General features: G+C 63.5%; 1 protein-coding gene and 1 long non-coding RNA gene across 2 annotated transcripts; both read right to left on the bottom strand.

The window, feature by feature from the left end:
* Positions 1-6,628: 6,628 nt before the first annotated feature.
* Positions 6,629-8,290, bottom strand: LOC118608335. Its single transcript, XR_004952991.1, has 2 exons — positions 7,850-8,290; positions 6,629-7,144 (listed from the first exon to the last, which is right to left on the bottom strand). It is a non-coding gene; the product is annotated as an uncharacterized LOC118608335 (long non-coding RNA).
* A 2,026-nt stretch (positions 8,291-10,316) lies between these two features.
* LOC107501641 lies at positions 10,317-19,583 on the bottom strand. Its single transcript, XM_016128007.2, is given in 4 exon segments — positions 10,317-10,709; positions 10,789-13,523; positions 18,105-18,647; positions 18,649-19,583. Coding segments are annotated over 3 exon segments (1,023 nt in total). The 5' UTR covers positions 18,849-19,583; the 3' UTR covers positions 10,317-10,709; positions 10,789-13,243.
* Positions 19,584-25,499: the final 5,916 nt, after the last annotated feature.

Below are 25,499 nucleotides of genomic sequence, written 5' to 3' on the forward strand. Positions count from 1 at the left end.
GCCAGCCTCTTTATAGACGGTATGAATCTATTTGACTACATCGAACAAGCAGATGCATACAATCACGGGCCCCACACGCCGGGTCACGCCGCGCTCGCCGCTGGGCGAGGAGGGGACGCGGGCTGTGGGGACAGGAACGAAGGGAACGTCGGTGCTCCGTGACATTCCGTGTCCCAGAAGCAGGGGCGGCACACCTGCGGAATGCCGCTGTCTGTCCCCGCTGGGCGGCGAAAACGGGGCATGCGTGGGCGTCGTGCTCCAGGTGTTTTGGCGTTTATTTATTTTTTTATTTACATGACAAAAATCTAAAGCGCGGTCGAGAGACGAAGGGCAGAAACGCCTTTTTTTAAAAAAAGAGGGCGCGATCTGTGTGAGAGCTGCGAGCCGAGTTCTGTTTGAGAACGCCTTCTGGCTTCCCGTCGGCCGCAGAGTCGGATTCTGGGACACAGGATCTTGGATTCCGCAACAGGTCATGACGCTTTTTTTTTTTTTTTTTTTTTTTGGACCGGCCTCATCTTTGGACGAGGAGACAGGTCGCAGCCCCTTCCTTGCGTAGACGGGACCCTACGGGCTCGAGCGTGCTGTGTGGCTCGCGGGGCCTGCCCGCGCCTGTTTGAAGGGGGATGTCGCCTGACGCCCCCTTTCCCGGCCTCCCTCCTGGGCACTGCCTGCCCTCTGCAGGTGGGGTGAGGGAGGTGCAGGGAAGAAGGGGGGCCCCCGGGGAAGGAAGGAGAGTCTTCTCCCCCGCTCCTTCCCAGGCCGACGCTGACGCTGGCACAGGAACGCCACCGGTGATCGCCCACCGATGCTCACCTGGCTGAGTCTGCGCAGAGCTTCGAAGTCGTTTGACGTGGAAAGAATGTCTTGCGTGTCCATGTCCTCCCCGGGGCTGCTCGTTAGAACTGCCCTTCGCGCTTTCTTTCTAGGGGGCAAAACTCTTTACTCTTAGGCGGTTGAGTTCCTTGATTCACGAAACGACCCTAGGACTGGCTCCCCCGCCCCTCGCTCATGTCACGAGCAGCCGAGCCGTCTCACAGTCGTAAGCCAGCCGGGACGGACCACGAGGGTGTAGCTTTCCCGCCCTCTGGGCAGGACTGTGGCATTTACTGTTCCCCTTGTAATGGCCTGGAAAATACTTCTGGACCCCGGAGTCTTTCTCGGTGTCGGTACCGCATGGCATTGACAGCGAGGCCCTAGTTCTGTTGGCGTGAGTCTTGTGATCTTTGAATGGCAATTTGAATGAAAATGTGTCTTAAGTGGGTCCCATTTAAACAGGGTGCCTCCTAAAAGCCGAAGGTCCCAAAACCATAAAGATTCATGGCAGCGCTCTCTCCCCTGCCCCCCTCACACACACACACGCGCGCGCACACACACACACACACGCACACACACGCATTCCCGCAGCTGGTCTCCAGGTGTGCGGTTCTCAAGAACCACAGACTTCAGAGTGGAAAGAGAATTTGCATCTGAACTCTGAGCCAGGACGTACAGTTAGTTTAGTTCTCTGCTTTCTGTGTGATCAACAAGGAAACTCCCATTGACTCTCGGTGTTACCCTGAATCCTGAGGCCCACTCTGCTGTGTTAGAGACAGAGCTTAAGATCAGGCAAGAGGCAAGAACGTTCACTCATTGCTTGGTCCGCTTTATCCATCCATCCACCTGTTCGTCCATCCATCCATTTGTCTGTCCGTCCATCCTATTTTCCTTTCTTCTTTGTTATCCTTTTTCAAATTAGTTACTCTATTTTATGCTCTTTGCTGGGTACTAAGGATACAAACAAACAGACAAACCAACCAACCAAACAAAAAACCCATAAACAAACCTTGGCCCTGAAGGCGCTCGCTGTTCGCAGGGAGCAGACATAGGAGCAAACGGGAAGGAAGCACTAACCCTGCTCTTGGGGGAGGTGAGCCGAGACGACCCTGACCCTGCTTCTCAAGTCTGGGGCTAACAAACGCAACTGCATAACACAAAAACCTTGTGTTTATATTCATGGCGTGATGTTGTTTACAGAGCTTGGTAAGGACTTGGATTATTGGTACAGGGGAGAATGATGTTTAAGCCCGTGTTGCACGGTGAAGAGTTGACCGTAACCCTTTCTTATGCTTATTTTTCCCAAAGAGCCAGAAGTGGCCATTCAAGGCGCCCAGAGATTCTGCCATGGGATCCCTTGGGAATCCACACCTCGCAGAACAGGTGATTCTAAAAAATTGAGATGAACGAGCCATAGGAAAAAATCTGTCATAAGCCACATTCAAAGGGTCAATCGTTAGTTTTTCCTTTTGGGGAGTCAGAGGGTCCTTTGTTTCTCATAAAAAAGCAAAGAGTGTAAAATTTCATTCAAGAAATACAGCAAGACTATGACTGCATTCCATACACTAGCCAGTTGGAAACGGGACCAGAAGGGCGGCCAGGGGGAAGGATGGAGGCGCTGAGTGGGGGGAAGAGGCTGCTGGCGGGCGGGGGGAGGGTGCCGGGCCATGCCGGGGTCGCCTAGTCTGTGGTCTGCCCCTGCCCTTTGTGACATCACCAGAGGGCGTCGCAGCCAGAGCTCTGCAGGGACGAGAACTTCCCATTCAGAACAGGCTGCTGCTAGGGCCCAGTGTGGGGTGAAGGTGGTGCTGATCGAAGCGATGTTATCTGAAAGGCCGGATGACACCAAACCCGAAGCCCCACACCTGCACTTGCCGGGCCCCGGGGGGGCACACCTGAGAGGCACACCTGGGGGGCACACCTGAGAGGCGACTGAGGTGTCTGCTGATTGCCTGACCTAGCCCACGGACCGACCCCGTGGGGCCCTGAAACAGGACTCGATAAAGGTAGGTGACGTTTCTGGGAACGAGGAGACCGTGACCCAAGCCCCAACACATTTCTTTATGGAAATGAATGTTCCAAGCTCCGAGGCCAGCCTGCAACAACATGTCCCTTTGCATTCTGGGAATGCTCGACCGGCTGCCTGTGACGGTTGGGGCCACTCTGCTCGGGTCTGCCCGGGTCACGAAGAGACGAAACCTGGGGGAAGGCGGGCAGCTGACCAAGGCGATGCCCAGGTAGCTGACACCTTACCACTGGGGGGTCCTGAGGGCGGCTCTGCAGGAGATTAGCATTTGCATCGGTGGTGAACCGAGTGAGCAGCATCTGATCTGTCAAATCTGTCAAGGGCGGGGAGAGAGCAGAGGCAGAGGAGGGGCGTCTGGCTGCCAAGCCGGGACATTCATCCTCTCCTGCCCTCGGCTGGGACTTGGGCCATTGGCTCCCCCGGTTCTCAGGCCTTCAGGTGTGGACTGGACCTCACACTGGCTTCTTCATTCTCCAGCTTGCCCATGGCAGGCCATGGGACTTCTCAGCCTCTGTCACTGGGAGCCACTCGTGATAAATCCTGCTGTCCCGACCCCCTCCGTGTGTGCGTGTGTGTGTGTGTGTGTGCGCGTGTGTGCGTGTGTGTGCGTGTGCGCGTGTGCGTGTGTGTGCGCGCGCGCGTGTGCGTGTGTGTGCGTGTGTGTGTGTGCGCGCGTGTGTGTGCATGTCCCCGTCCCCTGGTTCTGTTTCCCTGGGAACCCTAACACCAGGATTCATAATTCACGTTTTCTGGGCAAACACGAACCGAGGACCCGTCGTTTGCCAAGCACGGTCATGTAAAACGTCGCATTTGTTAAACCGGGTAGCACAGCCTGCCGCCTACCACGCGGTGTGTTCTGTTGGGGGGCGAGGGGATGGAGGAGAGTGGGGGGGGTGGCGGGGCTCCCCGGGTCCCAGGCTCAGACGGGCCTGAAACGCGGACTCCTCGCCCCGAGTCACCCGGGAAGGAGACGCGGGTGGCCACGCAGCGCTCCCAGGCTCCGTTTCAGGGCTCCCCAAACCTTCGGGGTGTTTCAGTCCGCTGGGGGGCTCCTCGAAACACAGGTTCCCGGGCCCCACTCCCAGTTTCTGGTTCGGGGCCTGAGAACCTGCATTCCTAGCCACTTCTGGGGACCCCTGGGCCGTGGGGGAGCCGCACTTGGAGGCCGGCCGGCGGCGGCCGCGGGGCAGGTGAGAATCACCGTTTTCCGCAGCGTGTTCTGACCGCCGAGGGAATTGGCGGATGAACGGGAGCGATTCGGGGACAGCAGAGAGACCTCTACCTCGGCGCCGCTGACCGCTGCCAAGCTGAGACGTGGAGGTCACTTCCCTGTGACCCAAAGAATGACGCCGAGAGAGTCCTCGCAAGCTTTGCTCTGGGGAGTCAGCCCCCCAAGAGCAGCCCCGCGATTTCCGTGTTTCTGTGGGTGCTGGGGTGGGGCCCGGGGTGGGGGACCTCTGAGTCTTGCACTCTGGCCTTCCTGTGGTCATCTTGTGGTGCCCATGCTGCCCGTGACGGTCTAAAGGTCACTGTTCCCTGGGGACCATCGCTGACCTCTGGGCTTGGAGGTGGAGACCCTGCCGCCTGGTCATCTTTGCTTCCAAGAACGGGACAGTTCTCCGCCGCTGACGCCTTGCAGCCCAGGGCGCAGCGGGCTGAACCTTCCGCCGGAGCCCGCTGCAAGGCTGGGCGTAAGGGGGCGGCAGAGGCCGGCCCGTCTCCCTCCCAGGCTGCCTCCTGCGAGCGGGTGGCGGGCCACCCCCGGACGCCGTCCTGGTGTCCCCGCTTCTCAGCCTTTCCCCGGACGAGGCTCGACTCAAGAGAGAAGAGGAACCGTTTGTTCCCTTCGAAGGCCCGCGTCCCGCCCCGAACAGGTGTCCCCAGGTCCTCCCGGGACAGTGAGTGAGTCTGGACGCCGACTTCGGGGCAATCGCCTGACCCCCGCAAGGAAAGCACGACGGGGTGGCCGGGAGCACCGCCTCCCGTGGGGACCGCTGGGGCCCGAGCAGCGCCACGGCAGGTCGTCCGCGGCCCGCCCCGAGGTGGGCGTGTGCAGCCGAGCCCCGGCCCTGACTCTGTCCTGTGAAAGCCCTGGTGTCCGCCGCTGTCACCCTGTGAGCAGTGAAACCCACGGTGGAAGGACCGGGACCCTCGTCCCTGACAGGCTGAGAGCTCGTTCGGACCCTCTCTGACGCTTCATTCTTGAGTCTTGGTATCAGTCGGGAGAGGCCAGCTGCTGCGATGAGCAACCCCAAACCCCACGGGCTCCAATGAGACTTGATTTTCCCTCCAAGGCACAGGGAACGTGGGGCCAAGGGGACCCTGCTCCTCGCCACCCTCGGGGACCTCTGCGTTCTCCGCTGAAGCTTGTGGCCACAGACGAGGCAGCAAAACCACGGGGAGGAGACATGCCCCTCCGTCCTGCCTCCTCCGCCTGCAGGGACACACGTCCCTGCCACTTGCAGCCTGTCGGGGACAGCGGGGCCCGCCTCGAAGGACGCCGGGGGAACCGGGCGGCCGTGCGGCGGAGGCGGCACGGAGCGGGGCCAGCTAGCGAGTCTGCCACTGCGCCCAGGTCCGACAGAAGGTGTGTGCCGACCCGTGCCAAACGCGGCCTCTTTTGAGAACGTCTCCCCGTCCTGCTGGCCTGACGTCCGCCCTGTGGGAGGTCTGGGCACGCGAGGCGAAAGAAAGGATACGGCTCTCTCCGCCGCGAGGACCGAGCAGCCTTCGCGCCCTTCCCGGAGGCGGATTTCACGTTCCGGCCCTCGTCTTCCCTTTGCGGCAAAGCGCAGAGGCCGCTCCCTGGCCCAGCGCTGAGTCCCGGCCCCACGGGCCACCGGGCACCGCAGGGTCCGCGTTTCCCCTGACGGGGCCGAACCCCGGCACCAGGCGGAGGGAGGCGAGGCAGCAGAAACACCCCCCGCGCGAGCTCGACCGAGGCTCAGGGGACGCTCTTTCCCCAAATACCGGCATCTCAGGAGATCAAGCGTTGGACGGAAGACGGACACTTGAGCCCGGCACAAGGACAGCGGCAGCGGCCAAAACGCCCCGAGGATGCCCGGCCGCGCGCTTTCCCTCTCCGGGGCGAAGCGGGCTGTTTGCGGGAAGAAGCGAGCGTGTGGAGCCGCAGCGCCCACGGCGATGCCGGCCTCCGAGTCCAGCCGAGGGAAACCCACGCTCGGGGAGCGAGCCGGCCGCCCGCGTGGGGACAGCTCTCCGAGCTAAGCCCTTCGCTATCCCTGTGGCGTGTCCTCACGCCGCCTCAGGCAGCCCCGGCGGCCGTGACCAGACGGCACGGACCCGGCAGCTTAGATGACAGACGTCCGTGCACTCGCAGTCCTGGAGGCCGCGGGTCCGAGGCCCGGGCGTCGCGGGGTCGGCCTCTCCCGGGGCCTCGCTCCTCGGCGCGCCCTCACGCGGTCATCCTCGGCATGCGCATCCCCCGTGCCACCCCCTCCTCTGGGGAGGACACCGGCCCTGTCACGTCAGGGCCCGCTCCCCAGTGGTGTGAACTCTAAGTGCGCGGAGTGTAAACATTACTACACCAACGAGACTGTGAGTAACAGAAGCCTGACTTCGTGTGTCAAACACGGGATCCCTTATTTTCACGGAAGTCTCCGCGCAGGCAGTCACTGCCCGGGGTTTAGTGTGGAGGTTGACAAACTTTTTCTGTCAAGGACCGGATAGTAAATATTTTTGTTTTTTTTTGAGGGGGGCACATGGTTTCTGTCCCAATTACCGTTATTATAGGACAAACTCGGCCACAGACAAATGAATGAGCATGGCTACATTTCAATAAAACTTTATTTACAAGAGCAGGTGGTGGGCCAGTTTTGGTTCATGGGTCATGGGTTGCCAGTTCTTGGCGCAGAAGCTCAAGCAAGCCAGGGCCACAGGTTTTGCAACGTTCTTGCCTTTCCTCACGTTCCCAAAGTGGCTGCTGCAGCTCCAGTCATCGCCGGGTTCCGGGCAGGAAGACAAAGGAGAGTCCGCCGGCCACATAGGCTGTGTTGCCTGGCGGCCCCGCCCAGTAGCGCCTTTCCATCTCACTGGCCTCCCGTATAGGCAAAGAAGATGGGGAAATACGATGCTTTGTTTTTTTTTTTCTTTTTGGTTCTGTTTGTTATTTAGTTCGGGCATACTGCCATCCCAAACAACGTGAGTTTTCTCTCATGATGGAAGAACAGAGAGTAAGTAGCACCCAGTAGCTCCACTGCTCTCTTTTTGAAAAAATATCTCCAACTAATCGGTCGGTAAGGGCTCTTCGGTTTACTCATTTCTGGCCACCTTTAACGTCTCTCCCTTATGGAAAAGAGAAGAGTTAGACCTTCACAGTCTAACTCTGCAGAAAGGCTACTCGACTTCTCCGATCCTCGCTCCAACACGCAGAGACACACACACACACACACACACACACACGCACCCTAATAACTCCTTTCGTGCTGCCTCGATTTCCAGGTGGGGAACAAGGGAGAAGAGGGCCAGGACGTCGCACGGCAGTGGCTGTCGGCGGCTTGAGGAGGGGAGGGATGGGGGGGCTTCTGGGCGTGGCCGGCGGTGGGCGACGGGGACCAGGGAGAGCCCGTCCCGCTTCCCAAGGGTCTGGGGAAGCAGAGCCCCGATCATCGTTTGAATGCCCCCTCACAAAAGCAGTCTATGACATGGCAGGAGCTCCCCCCGAGCCTCGGGTTTTGCTGTTTTCCCTGAGTCCCCCCAAACAACAGAGTCGAGGCCCCGCAGACACTGTGGGCCTGAGGGCTGTCCATGCTGGGTCTGGGGGTAAGCCGGCTCCACGGGTCTTAGTGGGGATTTAGTGCTGGGGTGGGGGCTGAGGGGCTGCCCTGGGCGGAGGGGCCTGGGCCTCTGTCCCTGCCGAAGGCAGAACCCAGGGGGGATTCTCGAGGTTGGCTTTTTAACGTCACCCTAAGCTTTTCAACGTCACCACTAAGCTTTAAGCTTGGGGTCCTCTGCACGTCCTCAGCTTTCATGAATGAGCTAAAGATTTACCCCCAGATAATGGTCAGCCAGTGGCAGGCACACAGTCACGGCCTGAGTCTCCATTCATGCAGACCTCCTCAGCTCAGCAGCTCACTGACCCGTGTGGGTGAAAGGTTAGGGCCAAACTCAGGTGAAGCGGCCCCTCCAGCTTTGGTCCCCAGCCTGGCGTTTCAGCGTGTGGCCACACGGGGGCACCAACGCCCAGGCCTGGTCCTGCCCGCCTGAGTCTCTGAGCCCGTCAGTGTGGCGGCCAGGTCCGGCAGGGTTTGCCCTCTGTCTGAGGCCTGGGCCAAAGCAGAGCATTGATCTAGAGGGCCCGCCTCTCCCTGGCACCCCCAGGAACGCCCCCCACCCCCCCGAAACTCCCGGGACACTAAAAGCATCACAGTTCCAGGAAAACGACGATCCGGGAGGCGGGGCCGGGCTGCCACCTGACTTGTCACCACGGCGCTGCGTGGCCCCGGGAAGGACAGGCACCTTGCTGGGCCCCATATTCCTTGTCTGAAACGCTGGGGCGGACTCTCAAGCTCTCCCAGGCCCCTCTGCTCCCAACTGCTAGTTCTGGGGGAAAAAAGTACCCAGGGCCCGCCGGGCCCAGACAGCCGGGTCCCATTTCCGCCCGGCATTGCCTGGGGGCGGGGGGGGGGTGACCTTGGGCAAGTCGCTCCCCCTCTCTGGTTCTCATCTGCTCTGTGAGAAAGGCCGTTGCACGGGCCACCAGCCTGTTACATGTCCCTGGGGCCCATGTGACCTTTGCCTTCCCCCACTGCTCTCCCAGACCCTGGCAGAGAGAGGGGTGGCGGGGCCCGGCTGGAGGCAAGGGGCTGTCTGGACGCAGGTCTCCAGGCACCCCGCACCTGGAAACTAGAACCTCCCACCTTCCCGTTGCTGCGTTCTGGGGGTGCAGGCAAGCGGGGGGTGGGGGCCGAGCCGCGGGCACGTTCCTCTCCCATCCGACAGCAGATCTTCCGAGAGCTCCCGCTTAGCTCTGCGGCTGGCTGCTGGTTCTCTGCAGGGCCTTCGCGGCGCTGCAGAGTCTCTTGCCCTTAGATGTCTGGGCGTCTCCAGCGCCCCCGTAAGCGTGGTGCAGAAGCCAGCTGGGGTGCTGGCTGAAACACAGAGTTCCAGGCCTGACGCCGATTTCGCCGGTCTGGGCGAGGGCCCAGGAATCGGCCTTCTTTTAACCCGCTGTCCAGGTGAAATAATGCCGCAGAAATGTTGTTGAAAGCACGAATAATGTCCACGGGCGGGTGCGGCGATTCTTTTCTAGCCTTTCTTTGTTGTTTTTGTTTTAAATGGAATCTTAGTACCTTGGAACTCTGGGAGCCGGGGATGAAAAAATAGTCCGTTTTTCAGAGCAGCCTTTCCCCGGAGCATGTTTGGGGGGGGGCAGCCTTGACAGCCTCGCCCGGGGTTTCGGTCACTGTGGAATGTGTGTGGCAAGGTGCACCCCAGCACCCCACTCTCCCTGGCGCTCAGCCCCCGGTGCGAAGGGCTGGGAGCTGGGCCACGACCAGGCATGCGCCCCCCACCCCTGGCCGAGGGCACACACGGTGCTTCTTGGGGCCTGGGGGGCCTGGGTGGCCGGAACCCAAATCCTAGCCCCTGGATTTTTGCGGGCGCCTGAGCAGCATTTCGGGGAGTGTGGGTAACACCTGAGCTTGGAGCCCACCGAAAGCACAACGCGGGAGGCCCCTCCACGGGCGTCCGCAGGTCCGTTTCTCCCTTCTTCCCATTCGCTGGATGGACCTCTTAGACCCCAAACCACTGCCCAGGTGGCCACGCTGCTGCCCTTCGGGGTGGAGCCGCATCCGGCCAGGGGCACGGGCTGGCAGGCAGCCCTGGAAGGCTGGCCCGCCCTCCGCCCACGCTGGGCAGGGGTGCCCGGCCCCCCTCAGCCCGCTCTCCGCGTCTCCGCACCCGCCACCCCCCCATCTTCCCATCCCCCTATCCCCCATCCCCCGTGCATCCTCCCGTGCTCCACAAGCCAGGCCCCAAAACCAGTCATAACAGCTCACGAAAGAGGAAAAGTTAAAAAAATGCGTCTCGCCTCAAAACCCAGAGCGGATTCCCTTCCAAACCACTTAAAAGAGCACTGTGCTAAGTCCGCGACTTTGGGGCCAAGGGCTCTGCTTCGGGGGGTCCCTCTGCACCGGGGGAAGGGCTCTGCTGGGTGGGGGGTGGTCGTGGGAATGGGGCGTGGGGAGGGCACAGCCCCCGCGAGGCAGGGCTGAAGGTGGCCTCTTCGCACGCACTTGGGGACTCAGAGGAGGTGTCCGGGTAAGGGTCACTCCCCGTCCCCTGCCCCCCTCTTCCTCGGCCCTGCAGCCTCCCAGCCCCCCAGCCTCTCCGGGGCGAGCTTGGGGGGCCAGAAGGAGCGGCCCACCGAGGTCAGCACGTGCCTGTGCTGCGCACCACTGCGGGGCTCAGGGGTGGGGGCGGCGGGGGGGGGGGGCTCGCCGACCCCGTAGGCCGCGGTCCAGGTGGGGGCGTTGCTCACTGCCTGTCGGCCCCCTGTCTCTGTTCCAGGCCCTTTCTTAGAGTGACAGGCGGCCGTTCCGGACAGGACAGTGGGCAGGAGAGACTCGGGGGGACGCTCCGAGCCACAGCTCAGCCAGGCCACGAAGCCACAGGAGCTGCGGCCGGGACCCTGCTGGGACCGACTACCTTGCCTTGTGGGGAGCCGGGGGTCTGGGGTCCTTCCACCTCAGACAGGGACATTGAGATGCTGCTCGCAGCTTTGGACCAGCACAGGCCCGTGTGGCATGATGGATCCAGCCAGGGTTCTGCCCTCCACGCCGCGGCCTCCGATCCTGCCCACCCGCGCCCTCCACGGACTCGGCCCTCCAGGACCTGTTCCTGTCCCCTCCTGAACACCGGACGCTCTGTGAGGCTCAGGCCAGCAAGCCCCTCCCGCCGCCGTGTCCCTCAGTGGGGCAGCCCCCTACCTGGGCACGGCCCCGCGTGCGGCCTCGCGGTTCTGCCGGGAGCTTCGCCTCCGAAGCCCAGTGCCGTCATCGGGAACGTGGGGCGGGGTTCGCAGACGGCTCGCCGTCGTTCGGCTTCCCAAAGACGGCCTCGAAGCCCGATGCGGGAGAAACAGATCGTCACGGCGGCTTGGTGTTTGGTCCACGCTTTTCACACGGGCCGTCTCCCTAGATCCTCACGTCGTCTGCAGGGGACGCATGTTACCGCCGTCCCGAGTTTGAGGTTCAGGGTCCCGCACACGGTCACGCTCCCGTTGGGGGCAGAGCCGGGACTCCAGCCACAGTGGGCCTCGGGGGGCCGCCCCGTGTCTCCTAGCTTTGCTGAGGTGGGACGGGCGGACAGGAACACGTCCCGCAGCCGGCGTCCCGGTGAAGCGAGCTGCAGCCCCTTTGCCGGCGGAGGGTCTCGCCTTCCACCTGTGAACGCACACGGCGAGACGAGGCGTACCCGTCCGCGTAACTGTGTGAGTTTAAGGGGCGCGGGCTGGGAGCCTGGTTCTGTGGCGTCCTGGGCGACAGGGCCACCTGCCCACTCCCTCCCTGGTTCCCCAAGAAGGAACCCACAGAAGGGGTCTCACCACACACAGCCGAGGGCTGGCAGAGGGCCCCCAAACGTGCCCCGAACCCGTTTACTGCAGCCATCTGAAGGCTTAACCAACTGGTGGAGACCGTGTAATTAAAAGCTCCACGTCCGTCCGGTGCTCAGACACGCACCTGGCCCCGAGGGCGGAGACCCAAAGCAGGACCAGAGGGCGAGGTGCTGGGAGCCTGGCAGGAGAAGCCGCAGCCCCTTGTCCAGAGAGGCAAAGGCGAGGCGTGAGCAGACCCGGCTGGAGGGCGCAGCCTTTCCAAGGAATTACAGAGGGACCTCTCCCTCCGGAGGGCTGGGGCCTCTGCAGACAGGACCGCACCACCCCCGCCCGGGGCCTGGGGCCGGGGAGGGGTGGTTGGCGGCCCAGGGTCTCTGCCCAGGCCCAAGACCAAAGACTCAAACCTCGACTCTCCAGGACCCGACGTTTGCAGACCCGGAAGGGCCAGAAAGTCCCATCGGTGGGGTGCTACCTGTGTGATCCCCGGCGACACCTCGAATACAGCGAGCCCGGGCCGCTTCGCAGGGCCGCGCGGAGGGCGTGGTGCTCCAGGGGCCGACGAGAGGCCGCTCGATACTAGAACGAGTGGCCAGAGGCTTTACGGAGCTCACTTTGTCTAAAGATTTTAAACCATAACGGAGACGGTAGGGCTCAAGATTTAAAAAAAAAAAAAAGAGAGAAAGCAAATAGCTAAGCACCGCGAGGCCCCTGGGGGCTCCCGAGGGCCGTGGCTGTTGGACGTGGGCGTGCGAGGCTTCGTCAGCACGTGAGTCGGGTGCTGACGGTGGAGAGTGAGCAGCCCCATCCACCACACGTGGTCCCGACTGCGCCCGTGACCCGGAGCAGCGGAGAGGGGACAGAGCTGAATGAGCCGTCATTCCGAAGACAAGGCCTGGGACGACTCCCCGATTGCAGAGGCAAAGGGGGGGTTCAGAGGGATCGATGGCCTCATGTCCCCACGGTCTTTCTTGTGGCCTTCCCTTTACCAGCTCGCTCGCTCTCTCTCTCTCTCTCTCTCTCTCTCTCTCCTGATCCTTTTGGGGTTTGGAAGTTCATACTGTTCCCCTAGGCTCACCCGCCATCTTGGGGGGGGTCCTCCCTCAGGCCCACCAGGGTCAGGACCCTGTAGAAGCCGAGACTGTGCTCTTTTCCGGGACGTCACCGAAAGACCCGGGGAGGAGGCGAGACTCTTCCGCCCCAGGCCCCTTGTCTTTCCCTCTCCCTGCCCCCGCTTCTCTCGGTCCCCAGGCCACGAGATGACAAGATTTTTAAAAAATGGAAACCGAGAACTATAATAAGACATGTGCAAGCAACGATTCTGCCGCGGGTGATGGAAAAATAAACCCCGTCCACATTCCTATTTTTCCCAGGGTCTGAGGAACGACCTTGGCTGTTCGGGCAGTTGGCTATTCCTGGGTACGATTCAGAAATAGCTCGTGTTTACTGACCATCGGGTATTTATAACCGCATTTCAGAGCAGGTTGCCGATAACCCCACAGAGGAGTGGGGAACGATGTCATCGCTGCTGGTCATGACAGCCCACTGCCCCCCAGCATTGCTGCTCACGGAGGCCACTGCGTGGGGCGGGCCGGGCCGGACTGACGGACAAGGCTCCGAGCTCCGTTTCTGGGCTAAGTCCAGAGCAGATTGCTGCTGGCATTTGATGGGCCGTGCACACACATGCACACACGCTTGCACACACACTCACACACACACACGCATGCACACGTGTATGCACGCACATGCACACACACACACTCCAGGTGTGGGGAGAGGTTCCAGGTGACATTTCTGGAGGAGCAGGGGGATGGCGGGTTCCTGCGCGGTCACCCACAGACCTGAGCCGCCCCGAGTCGCTCCTGGCTCCGGGGTGCTGACATCATCCCCCTTCTGGCTCTGGGAGGAGCCCTCTGACCCCCAGGTCTTTGGGCCATTATTTTTAGCCAGCAAACCCATACTGAGCATTCCCATGGCACCCGAAAGGGGCCAGAATTCCGGGAGGGCCCCACTGACCTCACCGAGTGCCCACGTCCGCCTCGGCCGGAGATCTTGTTCAGCGTGAGACCTCGGAGCCTCCGGTGCAGGGTCTTCGTGTGGTACCTGAGCCTGAGGGGTGGAGCGGCTTGGTCAAGGTCAGACGGCCGGGCGGCCGCAGGTCTGCCTTCCCGTGCCTCCCACCCGACCCCCCTCCGGCTCTTTGTTCCAGCTCTTCCCAAACCCATAAACTTAAAGCCGAGAAGTTTTAAAAACATGCCTTATTAGTTCATTAAAAATACGTAAACTCATCGAATGTTGCTATCAAATATTTTATGATGTTTTCCAAAACAAACGAACAAAAATTAGGGAAACGACTGGCATCATTTTGTATCTTGCAAATGGCCCAAATGTCCGGCCGCACAGGTGACGGCGGGGTCGTCGTGCCGGCTCCGCGTTCAGTCGGACGCGCCGCGCCAGGTCGTGGTCGCCTCGGGGGACCTCCACGGTGAGAGGGTGAGCGGCGGAAGCAGCGGAACGCCTCTGGGCTGTTGGGACAGGACCGCGACGCCCAGGGGTCCCCGCAGGACGCCGCCCAACAGCGCGCCCGCCTTCGCAGCACCTGTGACCGCTTCGCTCCGGCCCCTCCGGCCACGCCGCAGACAGTTAGTTACTGCCGCGCGGCTGGGGAGTGAGCTGGACACGGAGATGGATTCGGGCTCCGTGGCTCTCACGCCGAGACGCCGGCTCCCAAAGGAACAGCACTGACTCGACTTTGCTGCGACAGCGTGGGTGACCCTGGCTCCACCCCCGTCTCCTGCCTCCCTCCTTCCCGGGCCCCCTCACCCAGAGCTGGGGGCACGTTCTGGGGGTCTCGAATGGCGCGAATGCTTTGGGGTCATGTCCGCGCTCAGTGCACACGGCAGCAGCTGAGATGCCCACTGTCCGGTCTGGTCACCACCCCGGCCCTGGGCTTCCACGTCGGCTCGAGGTGGGGGGCGCATGATCACATGTCCACCTCCTCTGTCCCTCAGGGGAGCAAGAACGTGGGCGCGGGTCGCCACCCCTCGCCTGCCCCAGGAACCACGGTCCCCCCTCTCGTTCCTTCTTCCTGTCCCTTGGTTCCCTCCTCGGGGGCCAGGTGAGTCCTTCGGCAGGGGAAAATTCTTCTGCCTGCAAGTTTCTTCAAGGCACACTCTCCCTCGAATTCTCTCGACAAAGCTTGGGAAAAAACGTGCGGGCTATTTCTGCTTTCCGCCCTGCCCCGTGCCTCCCTTGGGATTAGACGAGTTAATAATAAATGTGCCCGGCACACGCTCAGTACCCAGTAAATGTGGCTATTGATAGTCTTGCTCCTTTTACGCGGGGACGTCGAGGCATGGTTTGGACAGGGAAAGGGTAGAATTCGGGAAGAGAAACCCTCCGGAGCTCGCACTTCCCAGGTGTCAGGACGCTGCTGCCTGGTCCCCGCTTCCCGGGCTGCCTCAGTCGTAGCCTCTCGAGGACGAGGTGGGGGTCTGAGAAGTGTCCCTCAGGCCGCCTCGTCTCCTCAGCCAGTCTCCTCTCTCGGATCACACTCTCGGTTCTCCTGCTCCTGGGTCACCCTTCGGAGCCCAGGAGGTGGGGTCACCCTCATGGGACGTGGGACTCGGTGAGTTCCCAGCCAGCCTGTGCTCAGGCCGATCCTGGGGTGGGCAAATCTGCAGGGACAGCCTGGCTTTCTCCAGCACCTCAGGCCCCCTTCGGGGGACCATCTGCGGCCACTGGAGTTTCCGGTGGCATTGGCTGTGAGCTCAGTGCCTCCAGCAGGCACCCTGTGCGGTCTGAGGGTGCTGTCGGCCGGGCCCAGGCCAGCCCCGGGCGCTGTGGCGTGGGCAGACTGTGATGCCCGGGACGGCAGGTGTGGCTGGGCGGAGGCAGCCATCTGTGTGCAGCCAGGGAGAGTCTGGACGCAGGTGGCCTTGCCACTTCCGCTGCCGCCGGGGCTGGAGCCAGGCTGGGGGCAGGTGGGTCTTCACCGAGACTCATTCTGCTCATGGCTTCCGGTGCCCACCCCTCTGGGGCCGCAAAGGCGTGGTCAGCGCTTGCCGCACACGCGCGTGTGTGAGACCGGCTGCTCCCGCGTGTCCGCGGGCACACGGCGGGGAAGGGCTGTCAGCTGCGGTTCCCTCCGGCCAGCCTCGGGGGGCACCCCGGAAGACATGCGGTCAGTGGACAAGGAGGACTTTTTGAAAGTGGAATGTACCCCCTGCGCTTTCTCAGGTGTGACATTCACGGCCGAGCAAGTGTCCAGTCTCGTGAGAGCCTTTGTCGCGCTTCCTCGTGAGGCCAGGCTGGCGATGGGCAAGGCGCCCGTGTCTCCCGGGAGCTCGGGACGAGTGGGGTCTGCTCCTGACGGGACTCCGTGGCTGGACGCCCCGCTCCCGTGACTCTGGGTGGCCTTGTCCTTCTGGTCCGTGGAGCAGAAACAGGCCCCCGTCGAGCTGAGAGCCCAGAGCGGGGTCAGGACTCAGCCCCACAGCCCTGGCCCCGGGCTTCCTGCAGGAGCCGCGTGACCTGTGGGGCTCAGCCCAGAACCAGGAGACGCCGCTCAGGGAAAGACCCCTCGCTGCGTGGTTCGGAGCAGGCTCATGCGAGGTGAAGCCGAGGTGAGTCAGATGCCTTCGGAGGAGGAAATGACTCATCGGGCTGACCTTCCCTGCCGAGGCCTCCGCCCGTCACTTGCAGAAAACTGCAGAAAATTGCAGAAAACGAAAGGGAGCCAGAGAGAAGACCGTTTGCAGAGGCCTGGTGGCAAACCTCCTTTTTTTCCAGGATCTGATGGACCTGTCATGGCCGGTGAGCGTCCTCGGGGGAGCTAGGCGCTGTCTTTTAGCCAAGTCAGGCCCTTTTCTGCGAGGTTAAGCGTTCTCTGAAGACGAAAGGCCATCCTCCGTATACTTTCCGGGGTCCCCTCTCCCGCAGCGCCGAGGGACGGGGTGACCTCGAAGGCAGAACCCGAAGGCCGAGGGACCGGAGACCCTGTTGCCGCGAAGTGGCCACGGCATCACGGGCCTTCGCGGGGCCGAGCTCAGAGGGCGAGCGGCCCGGCCCCGTCCTGTGCCGCCCTCAGCCCCGGCCTGGGCCCGGGGCGCTCGTCACGCAGAGACGGAGTCCCGCGTCACTCACCGCAGCGGGACGGCGGCTTCTCAAGTCGTGCGTGACGTTGTCCGCTGCGGCTTTACCTCGGAGAGGCAGCGGGGAGGGACATTCGGGTCCTGTAAACCTGTAACCCGGCAGAAGAGGGAACTGAGGCGCGACCTCTGTGACCGGCCCAAGGGCACGGAGCGAATTCATGGAGAAGCCAGGACGGGTCGCCATTCTCGTCCCCGGCTGGTCCCCTGTGTGTTTCGTAGTCTCCACGAGGCTAGTTAATAGCAACTAAATTTTTCATGTGCTGTTAAGAATGGTAATAATGATGATGGTGTATCGTCTCTGTAACTCTGGAGATCTCCCAAGTGTGGGTTTTAGGTCTCCGCTGCCCGACACTCTTAAAGTCAGGCTTAACGCAGCCTAACCTTCCTGGCGCCCGACCCCCGGATGGGGAGTAGGCGCCGGGAATTGGGGTTTTTCGGGTCTCCGTCGCCTGGAGTCTAGATTCCCGCTCCGTTCTCACGGTGAGGCGGGTCCCGGCTCCGTGCAGCCTGGGAACCGCTCCGCCGCAGAGCGAGAGAGTCATTGCTTTGCTTCACACCCCCGTCGACGACCCAGAGGGCCGTAACCGACGTGGTTCAGAGACGGGAGTCCAGGCGGGGAGGATGACTCCCGCGTGACGGTCTGCGCCGGGGCCCGCGAGCCGGCGCCTGGCCTTAGCGCACGCGGGAAACCGCTGGCAGATGCCGGCTCCATCCCGGGCCCGAGTCTCCGGCCTTCCCCCCCGCACTGCGGCTGACGGCAGCCCCGCCCCGGCCCCGCATGTCCCCGCAGACGCCGGCTGCTTCCAGGACGTGGGATGCCCCCAGCGGGGCGCGTGTGTGCCGGCCGAGGTCACGGCTGTTCCTCTGCGGCCGTGAAGACGCTGGGTGTTGAGAGCCGCACGCCTCCGCCGGGACTGGCTTTCAGAGGAGGAAAACGGCCCCGAGTTCCCCTGTCCCAACTCCGGGGCGACCGGCGCTTACACCAGCGGCCCCCCCACTTCACCCTTCGGGGTGGAGGGCGGCCCCAGAGCCTCCGGCCGGCTCCGGGCGCCCTGGCCCTTTGGGGGAAGGTGGCGCGAGTCACAGCGACTTGCCAGGAACTCACTAAGGTGAGCCCGATGCGCGGGCGCCAGACCGGACGGCACGAGGACTGAGGGGCACCGATTACGATTTAGCAAAACCACGCTCGTACGGAGAGAAGGCGAGAGGGACGAGGGGTGACCGTGGGTGACAATTCACACGATTTATATATACTCTTCTGTTGGTTCGTTTGTATTTTCTAAGTCTCCATCCCCAAACACAGACGAATTGTTCTGGTCACGAGAAAAAGAACTTTCACCCCACTCGATCGGTGATTTGGGGAAGATGACGCCCAGCGCAGGTCTCCAGAACCGGGGCTTTCTGCTCCGGTGAGGGGAGCACTCTCGCGCTTCCTCCCTCGTCACGGGGCTTGCGGGGGTCCCCCACGCCGGCTCCACAAGCGAGAACCACGAAGAGCCTCGTCTCTCCGTCTCTCCATCTCCCCACCCTTCCTCACGTCCCTGACAGGCTCCCGCCCCTCCCGGCATTTCCGTGGCTTCCTGTGGGCTCTGTCCTTGCGACGGCTCCGGTCCTCCGGTCCGTCTGTCTGTCAGCTGGCCTCCCCGAACCTCCCAGCGAGCCGCTCGAGAGTGGTAATTGTGTCATCATCCTTTCACAGTCTTTCTTTTTGTTGTCGTCCTTTAGTTTTCTGCCTTTATTGTGCTTTAATTGACATACAATGTCCTGCAACTTTAAGGTGTACAACGTAGCGATTTGACATACGTATACGTGTTGCAAAATGATCACCACCGTGAGGTGAGGCAACGCATCCAGAAGTACGGACCGCCCGGTGCGTCGTGTGTGATCCTCGTGAGGGGCCTGAGCTAACGGTCTCCGGAGGGTTCAGTGCTGGCCCTGGGATTGTCCCCAAGGGCCTCGCGCGGCGCCTCGCGTGGTTTCGTGTTGAGGTTCGGAGTCGGGCGGTGAGTCAGCCCGAGTCTCAGCTGCATTCCAAAGGCCGCGGCTGCCGCGGCGTGTGCCTCCCGGGGCTGCGCCGGCCTCCTCCGCCTGGGCCCAGCCCACGCCTCGTCCATCTCCGTCCCCGCAGCTGGCCGGGCTCACCGTTCCCAGGACGCCTTTGCCACGCCGGCTGCCCCCTGGGGCCAGCACAGGCCTCCAGCTTGGGGCTTCCGTGGGAGGCCGGCCCTTTGAGCCACAGTGACCCAGAAAGGCCTCGCACCAGACCCGGCTCCCCCCACATCCGAGCCTGGGAGGCTGCTCGGGGGCCTCGCCAGGGGCTGGGTGAAACGCGGGGACAGGAGGGGGGGCTCGCCTGGGGCCCCGGTGGCAGGTCGGAGAGCGCATCCCCCTCCAGGCTGAGCCCCGGGCACCCCGCCTCCCACTCCCGGGGCGCCGAGTACCTCAGGTCTTCCCCAGACCTTCCGGCCGGCCACTTGAGGGAGGTGCTGGTGGGCGTCCTCTTCCTTTTCACGTTGGGCGTTTTACTCCTGTTAAGCACTGAGGGGTGAGCGTGAAAATGCAATCGTGTGCGAACCACGCCGCGAGCATCCTGCCTGAATTCCGAGGCTCCGTAAGGTGAAGACCTCGAGGCACCCTAACCGACGTGGCCGCCGCGACCAGAGAGACCGTCAGAGGACAGTAGCCGGGTGGAGTGTGCGGGGGAAGCCGGGGAGGGGCTCGGCCTGCACCCCGGGGCCGCGCCGAGGTGGCCGTCGGCTCCCCGCTTCCTCTGCTCCGATGCCCGATGCTTCAGCTCTCTGTCACCCTATGACTCCTTTTTCCTTTTTTTTTTTTTAAGGCGGAGGAGGGCAGAGCGGTGAGTATGAGTAGATGCAGAGTCACGGTGAGGCGGCAGGCTGGGGAACGCGTTTGGCGGAGGGGCGCGGCTGGGCCCCCAGTTCGCGCGTCGACAGACGGGACTGAGGGTGGCTCTGAGCTCGGCGCCAAATCGAGCTCTGAGCACGATCTGTGACTCGGAGCAGAACCCGCCCCCCCCGCCCCCCGCCCGCCGTCTCCACGGGCCGCGTGGGGGTGAACGTCGTCCCCGGGTCACCACCACCGTGTCAGCGGCGACCGCGGGCATCGCCGAGCGCCTGCAGGACGCCCGCGAGATGTTTGCACCACCGCTCCGCCTTCTAGAACGTTCCAGGCCACGTGCGGAACAGGCGGGCCAGAGCGATGGGGCGGAGGGCAGCACGGAGGGTTAGGCCGTGGACCCCGGAGCTCGCCGCCTGGGTGCGGACCCCGACTGGGCTGCTTGCTGGCCGTGCGCCTCGGGGGTGCTCCTCAACCTCCCCGTGCCTCGGTTTCCCCCTCTGAGAACAGCACGTGCTCTGCGGAGCGGCCGTGAGGGCCAAAGGAGCCAGGGCGCAGAGGCCTCGGGGCAGTGTCTGGTGGCCGCTCTGACGGCCCGGCCGGGGTGAACGACACCGGTCACGTAACGAACAACGCAAAGCGAAGTCGCCGTGTGGCCCCAAAGGACGGGGGGGCCACCCGCTCGGGTTTCCCGATGCGATTTGGCGGCATGGGGTTTGTTGTTTTTTAAGCCTAGTTTCGGTTGCTTCGAACCTGTTCTGGTTTGTGGGAAAGGCATGGGGGGGAGGGGGCGATTCCCAAAGCCGGGCTCGCCCCCGGAGCAGCGGCTACGTCCCGGCGAAGTGCCGTCTCAGTCACTTCTCCGCGAGGGTCCCAGGCTCCCGAAACCAGTGCGGCCACGTGGGCGGGGAGACGGGTCGCAGAGCGGGGTGGCGTCTGGGGTGGCGTGTGGGGCCAACGGCAGACACGTCGTCAAGGGACTGAGCGGGAGCAGGGCTTTTCCTGCGCATGAGCAGATGCGTGTGTAACGTTACACCCTGCCGGCCCCCTCGGCCCCCTCCCCAGACTCAGTGGGGGAGAAGACAGACCCCCAGCGAGAGCAGGAGACGGAGAGGGTGGCCCCCTTCATCCTCTGCCGGACGGCTGCACATGGTGCTGGGTGGAGGACGTGCCTTCCTGCAGCCACGGGTCCCCAGGAGAGCGGGTCCCTGCGGGCCAGCCGGTGGGGGGAGGGCAGCTCCGTCACGAGCGGGTCCCACCAGGGGGCGGGCTGGGCCTCATAACCTTTGGCTGTCCCGGAGAGAGACAGGGCTACCTGGGTGTGGACCTCGCCCCTTCAGGGGGTGGCCAGGTGCATCCTGTCACTAAGAGGCCAACGAGGGGTTTGGAGATGGAGTTGGCCAAGCGCACGGCGGCTGGCCAGGCACTCAGCGTCCTGGGCCCTGCAGGGGAACATAACTCACCCAGCTCTTAGCGCACGGCTGAGTCACTATCCCCAGCAGCAACCACTCAAAGCGTTTGCTGTGTGCCGGGCGCTGTCGTAGCTGTTTCATCTAGAGTTGCAGGCCCTCTCCTCGCCAAACCCTGGGAGACAGGGGGTGTTATTCCCTCCCCTGCGTGGACGAGGCGGCCGATACACAGAGAGGCTGAGGAACTCCCTCCAGGACACACAGCTTATAAATCCTGGAGCTGGGTTCCCAACCCGCCAGCCGGCCCCAGGATTCTGGCTCTCAGCTGCAGCGCTAAACAGCTACCAAGTCGCACAATTACATACGCACACTCGAAACACAATGCCGGAGCCCGAAGGCGAGCGCCATGAAGCCCCTGAGCTCCGAAGACGCTCGAGGGACTCGCAGGTGATGGCCCGCATGCACATGTGCTCCGGCCTCGGCCGCGCTCAGGTGGCACGTCTCTTTCGGCTCACGCGGTGTTTGAGGGTGAGCGAGCAAGGCAAGTTCTGCGCCCCCAAACGCCCGCTCTCGTGAGCTTCCCAAAGCCGTGGGTCCCAGCCCGTGGCTGCAGCCTCACGAAGCCCGCTTTGTGGGGGCGGCGCGCTCAGTCGTTGGAGCGCGCAAGCCTCGCCTGGCCGCTGGGTGTCTGTCGCCTGTGGGTCCGGCAGGTGTTTTTGCTAAGTGGTTACGACAGTGGAGGAACAGGATGGGCAGAGGCACGGTCTGCAGTCCTTGGGTTATTCTTACCTGGTCGGTGATTATTACCTCGTCAGCCCCGCTGCGGCCTCGCATCCAGCCCGTCACCCACGGGGTGTCACAGCGAGGTCCTCCCCTCCTCCCCGCTTCTCTCCTGCGGGGCTGCTTCTGCGGGGTGGGGGAGCGGCGGGGCACGGGGCCCTCCCCACCTTTCCTCCCAGATCCTGTTCCCTCTCTTGCTTGGGGAGGGGCCTTGGGGACAGGTCCAGAAACCAGAGCTGCTGCCCAACACTCTCCTTTGTCTTCAACGAACCTGCCTAGGGTCACGTTACCGGTAGCTCAGGGCCCTGGGAGGCCAGGAAGGCTGTTGCCGAGGCAACCACTGGTGCGGGTCCGGAGCTGAGAGGAGGCCAGGGGTTGGGCCAGGCCCGCTGTCCTGGAGCACTTGTTCCAAATGTCCAGCGCGGTCCCTCTGCCCGCTGGCATGCCGGCCCCCAGCACGGCCGGCCAGGGGCGGGGGCCCTGGCGGAGGGACACAGGCAGGGGACGCCTGTGCGCCCGGCCACGGCCCTCGGGCTTTTGTAGTTTCTGGTTTCTTGCAGTGCGCACTGAATTACGCATTTAACTTTACATAGTTTGCATTGTTTAGGTCGGCTGGCTCGGTGCCGACGAGCGCCCTTACCTCCATGGGGATGCTGAGGAGCAAAGGGTGCGCGTGTGCAAGTGAGCGTGCCCGTGTGTGTGTGAGCACGTGTGGGTGTGCGCGTGTGTGAGTGTGCCCGCATGTGCCTGTGACCGTGAGCCGGTGAGCGTGGCCGTGCGTGTGACTGCGCGAGGCGTGTGTGATTGTGGGAGCCCGTGAGCGTGTGTTTCCACGCACGCCCGTGAGTGTGCACGCACACCCAGGAACACGCACGGGGAAGGCAGATCTGCAGACGCTGACGTGGGCTCAGAGCCCCAGGCCCATGGGCCTCCCGCCCCCCACAGCCCCCTGCCCCCCTCCTTGTCCCCATGGGACAGGCGGGAATGGAAACTGTCTGGAGGGAGGCCAAGGGCAAAGCGAGCTGTCTGGAGGAGGCTGTGGCCTCCTGGGGGGGGAGGAACACCGGGGAGGACACAGGAGGGAGAAGGGGGAGGAGGGAGGGAGGGGGAGGCAGGGAGGGGGAGGGAGAGGTGAGGGAAGGGGGAGGGAGGGGGAGAGCAGGGGAGAGGGCAGGGGAGAGGGCAGAGGCTCCCACACCAGCAGGCCTGAGGCCTGGGGCTCGGCAGCAGAACCACCACGTGAGCCGGCTTTGCCTGGAGTGCTCCCGCCCCGCCTGAGGGAGACGCCGCGCCGTCCCCACCTGGCAGAACTCATTTCCCAGTGGCCGGGGCCGGGGTCCGGTCAGCAGGCAGGGCCCTGCTTGGAGGCGGGTGGCAAACAGGGACAGCTGTGCCCTCTGACCCCGGTCCCGGAGGCCCCTGGCTCCCTCGGGCGAGGGGCATGGACTCAGACCCCTGGTCCGGGTCTCGGGGGAGGGTGCAGGGGGAGAAGCTACTGGAACAGCCAGGGGTCTCTCTAGTGTCCCATCCGTGACTTTGCCACATCGGTGCCTTTGTCACTGCTCCTCCGTCTTTGCCTCAGCTGTGTGGCTTCCTCCCAAGTCAGCAAGAGGTCGGATGTGTGACCCGAGAAGCCGAGTGGGCTCCCTTTAAAGACGGGTGCACGGCAGTCGCCGTGTGAATCTCCTGCCCCGCACATGTACAAGAGAGACATCACTTCCTGGGCATCTGCTCTAGGGGGCGACCGTAAGACACGGTCCCTGCCCTCAGGGGTGCAGTGTGACCCGACAGAGACCGCTGCTGAGGTGGCAGGACCAGGGGCCACGGAGCCGGGGGCCGCGGAGCCAGGGGCCACGGAGCCAGGGGCCACGGAGCCAGGGGCCATGGAGCCGGGGGCCACGGAGCCCGGGCGGAATGAGCATCATGCTCGCACAGGGCACCGGGCTCGCTACCTGCTTCCCACACGCACGCTCGTCTAACCCTACGGTCGTCAAGTTTTGTGAATGAGGAAACTGAGGCACATAGAACTAAAATGCCTCCGATGCCCAAAGCCGCACAGCTGGAGAACGAGATTTGAAGCAAACCGCACACCACCGCCTCCTGTGGCCTCGTGGAGGCGGAGAGTCAGTGAAGGCTTTGCAAGAGGAAGGCCCCCGAGCGAGGGCCGCGGGGGGCGGTGTCCTGGGAGGGGGCATGCGTCATGCGTGCGTGGGCAGTGGGGGGCGGCGTGCGGGCACCCCCAGGGTGCAGGGTGTGTGTGGGCAAAGCCGGGACACAAGGAGACGTGTCTGAGCCTCTGCCTGGGTTGGCTGTGTGTCTGAGAGTCCCCTAAGCCACGTCCTCATAGTCACGAGACATTTTTGACTCTCCATGAAGAGGCAGGCGCTGGGGAGCCCGCGGCTGGTCATGCGGCCCAAGCACTGGGTGCCTGAAGGTGTATCGGTCGTTACTCGGGTGGCCCCCCTGTCTGGGAGGCTGGGGCTTCGCAGGAGCAGGGAACAGTCAGAGGGACATCACGGGGAAAGGGCCCCAAGTCCCCGTCGGACCCTTCTGCGGCGGCTGAGCCTTGCCCGGGGGAATCTGGCCTCCTCGGGGGCCATTCGGTCGCGGAGGCAGGCCCAGCCGTCCATCAGCGGTGGCCCCCTCGGTGGCTCCATGGCAGGCGTGGGCAGCCCGGGGCTCCTCACTGGGTAATGAAATTCCTACCATAGTTCTCAGGCACAGGAATCCCGCGTGCCGCCCAGTCCAAAGGGAGCAGCTGCGTCCTGTCCTCAGCCTCCTCCGGGCTGACCTCAGAGCCGGGAGGGGGGCTCGCCCGCGGTGGACGGCGCAGGGTGGGCACACGCCGCAGTCACTTATGGGGCGCCCGGAGGCGGGATGTTATTCTAGACGCCACAAGTGCAGAGCCAGCATCGCATGCCAGTGGTGGGGGCCTCTGAGGGCCGTCGGAGGCCGGATTTGCCGTCGGGAGCGATGTAACGGCCCCCTGGACACGCCGAACCACAGCTGGTCACCGGGAGCTCCTGGGGCCTCCGCGGAGCCATCTCCTGGGGCTCGGCACACGCAAGCTCCCGGTTGAACACTCACTCATTTCCCCATCCTTCCCCCCAGGAAAACTCGCCTGCACTGACTCCAGCGCCTGCAGGTTCCACCGGCCTGCGAGCCGGCTCCCTCCCGCCCGCCGAGCTGTCCCAGGTCGCTGTGAAGCGCCAGCCACGCGGGGTAAACACCCGCGCCCGTAGCCAGAGGTGGCCAGGGCGGCTTCCCGAGTCGGTTTACCTTTCAGCTACGCTCGTCTCTGGCTCCTCGTCGTTGCGAGCTCCTCTCCCCTTTCCGCTGGGGGCCTGGCCTCATCTAAACGGCGTTTGCAGGGCGGCCGAACGACCCAGCGGACTGCCACGGGCTCGGCCTCGGCCGCGTGCTCGATCTCCGTGAACTCGGGATTCCTCGACCTGGGACGCGAGCAGGCCCGGCGAAGCTCACCGCGTCTCTGGCACCGGGGGCTCGTGCGGGAGAGGCGTGAGGAAGCTTTCGAGTGCTCGCCCGGGGAGAGCGGGTGGATGGGAGTCGGGGGGATGAGCCAACCCATGAGGAGGCCCAGAGTCACCCTCTAATGTCAGAGCTGTGAAGAGCTCGTGGCTTCGGGATCCTGGTCTGTCCGAGGACCAGGCTAACCCAGAGGTTCTGGTATTTGTTCAGAGGCTTGCAAAATGCCAAGGTGACAGTGATTGAGAGAGGCAGAGGGCGACGGCTCCCTTAGGCCCAGGAGCCCTCGGGGGCCCCCCAGGACCTCCGGCCCGGGAGCCCTGCGGCCCTGCAGCGGCGTGGCTCCTGCGCCAGGAAGGCCAGCCGCTCACGACCAACCCGCTGCGGAGTGCGGCCACGGG

This window comes from Rousettus aegyptiacus, unplaced genomic scaffold (genome assembly GCF_014176215.1).
Source record: "Rousettus aegyptiacus isolate mRouAeg1 unplaced genomic scaffold, mRouAeg1.p scaffold_m13_p_10, whole genome shotgun sequence".
NCBI lineage: Eukaryota > Metazoa > Chordata > Mammalia > Chiroptera > Pteropodidae > Rousettus > Rousettus aegyptiacus.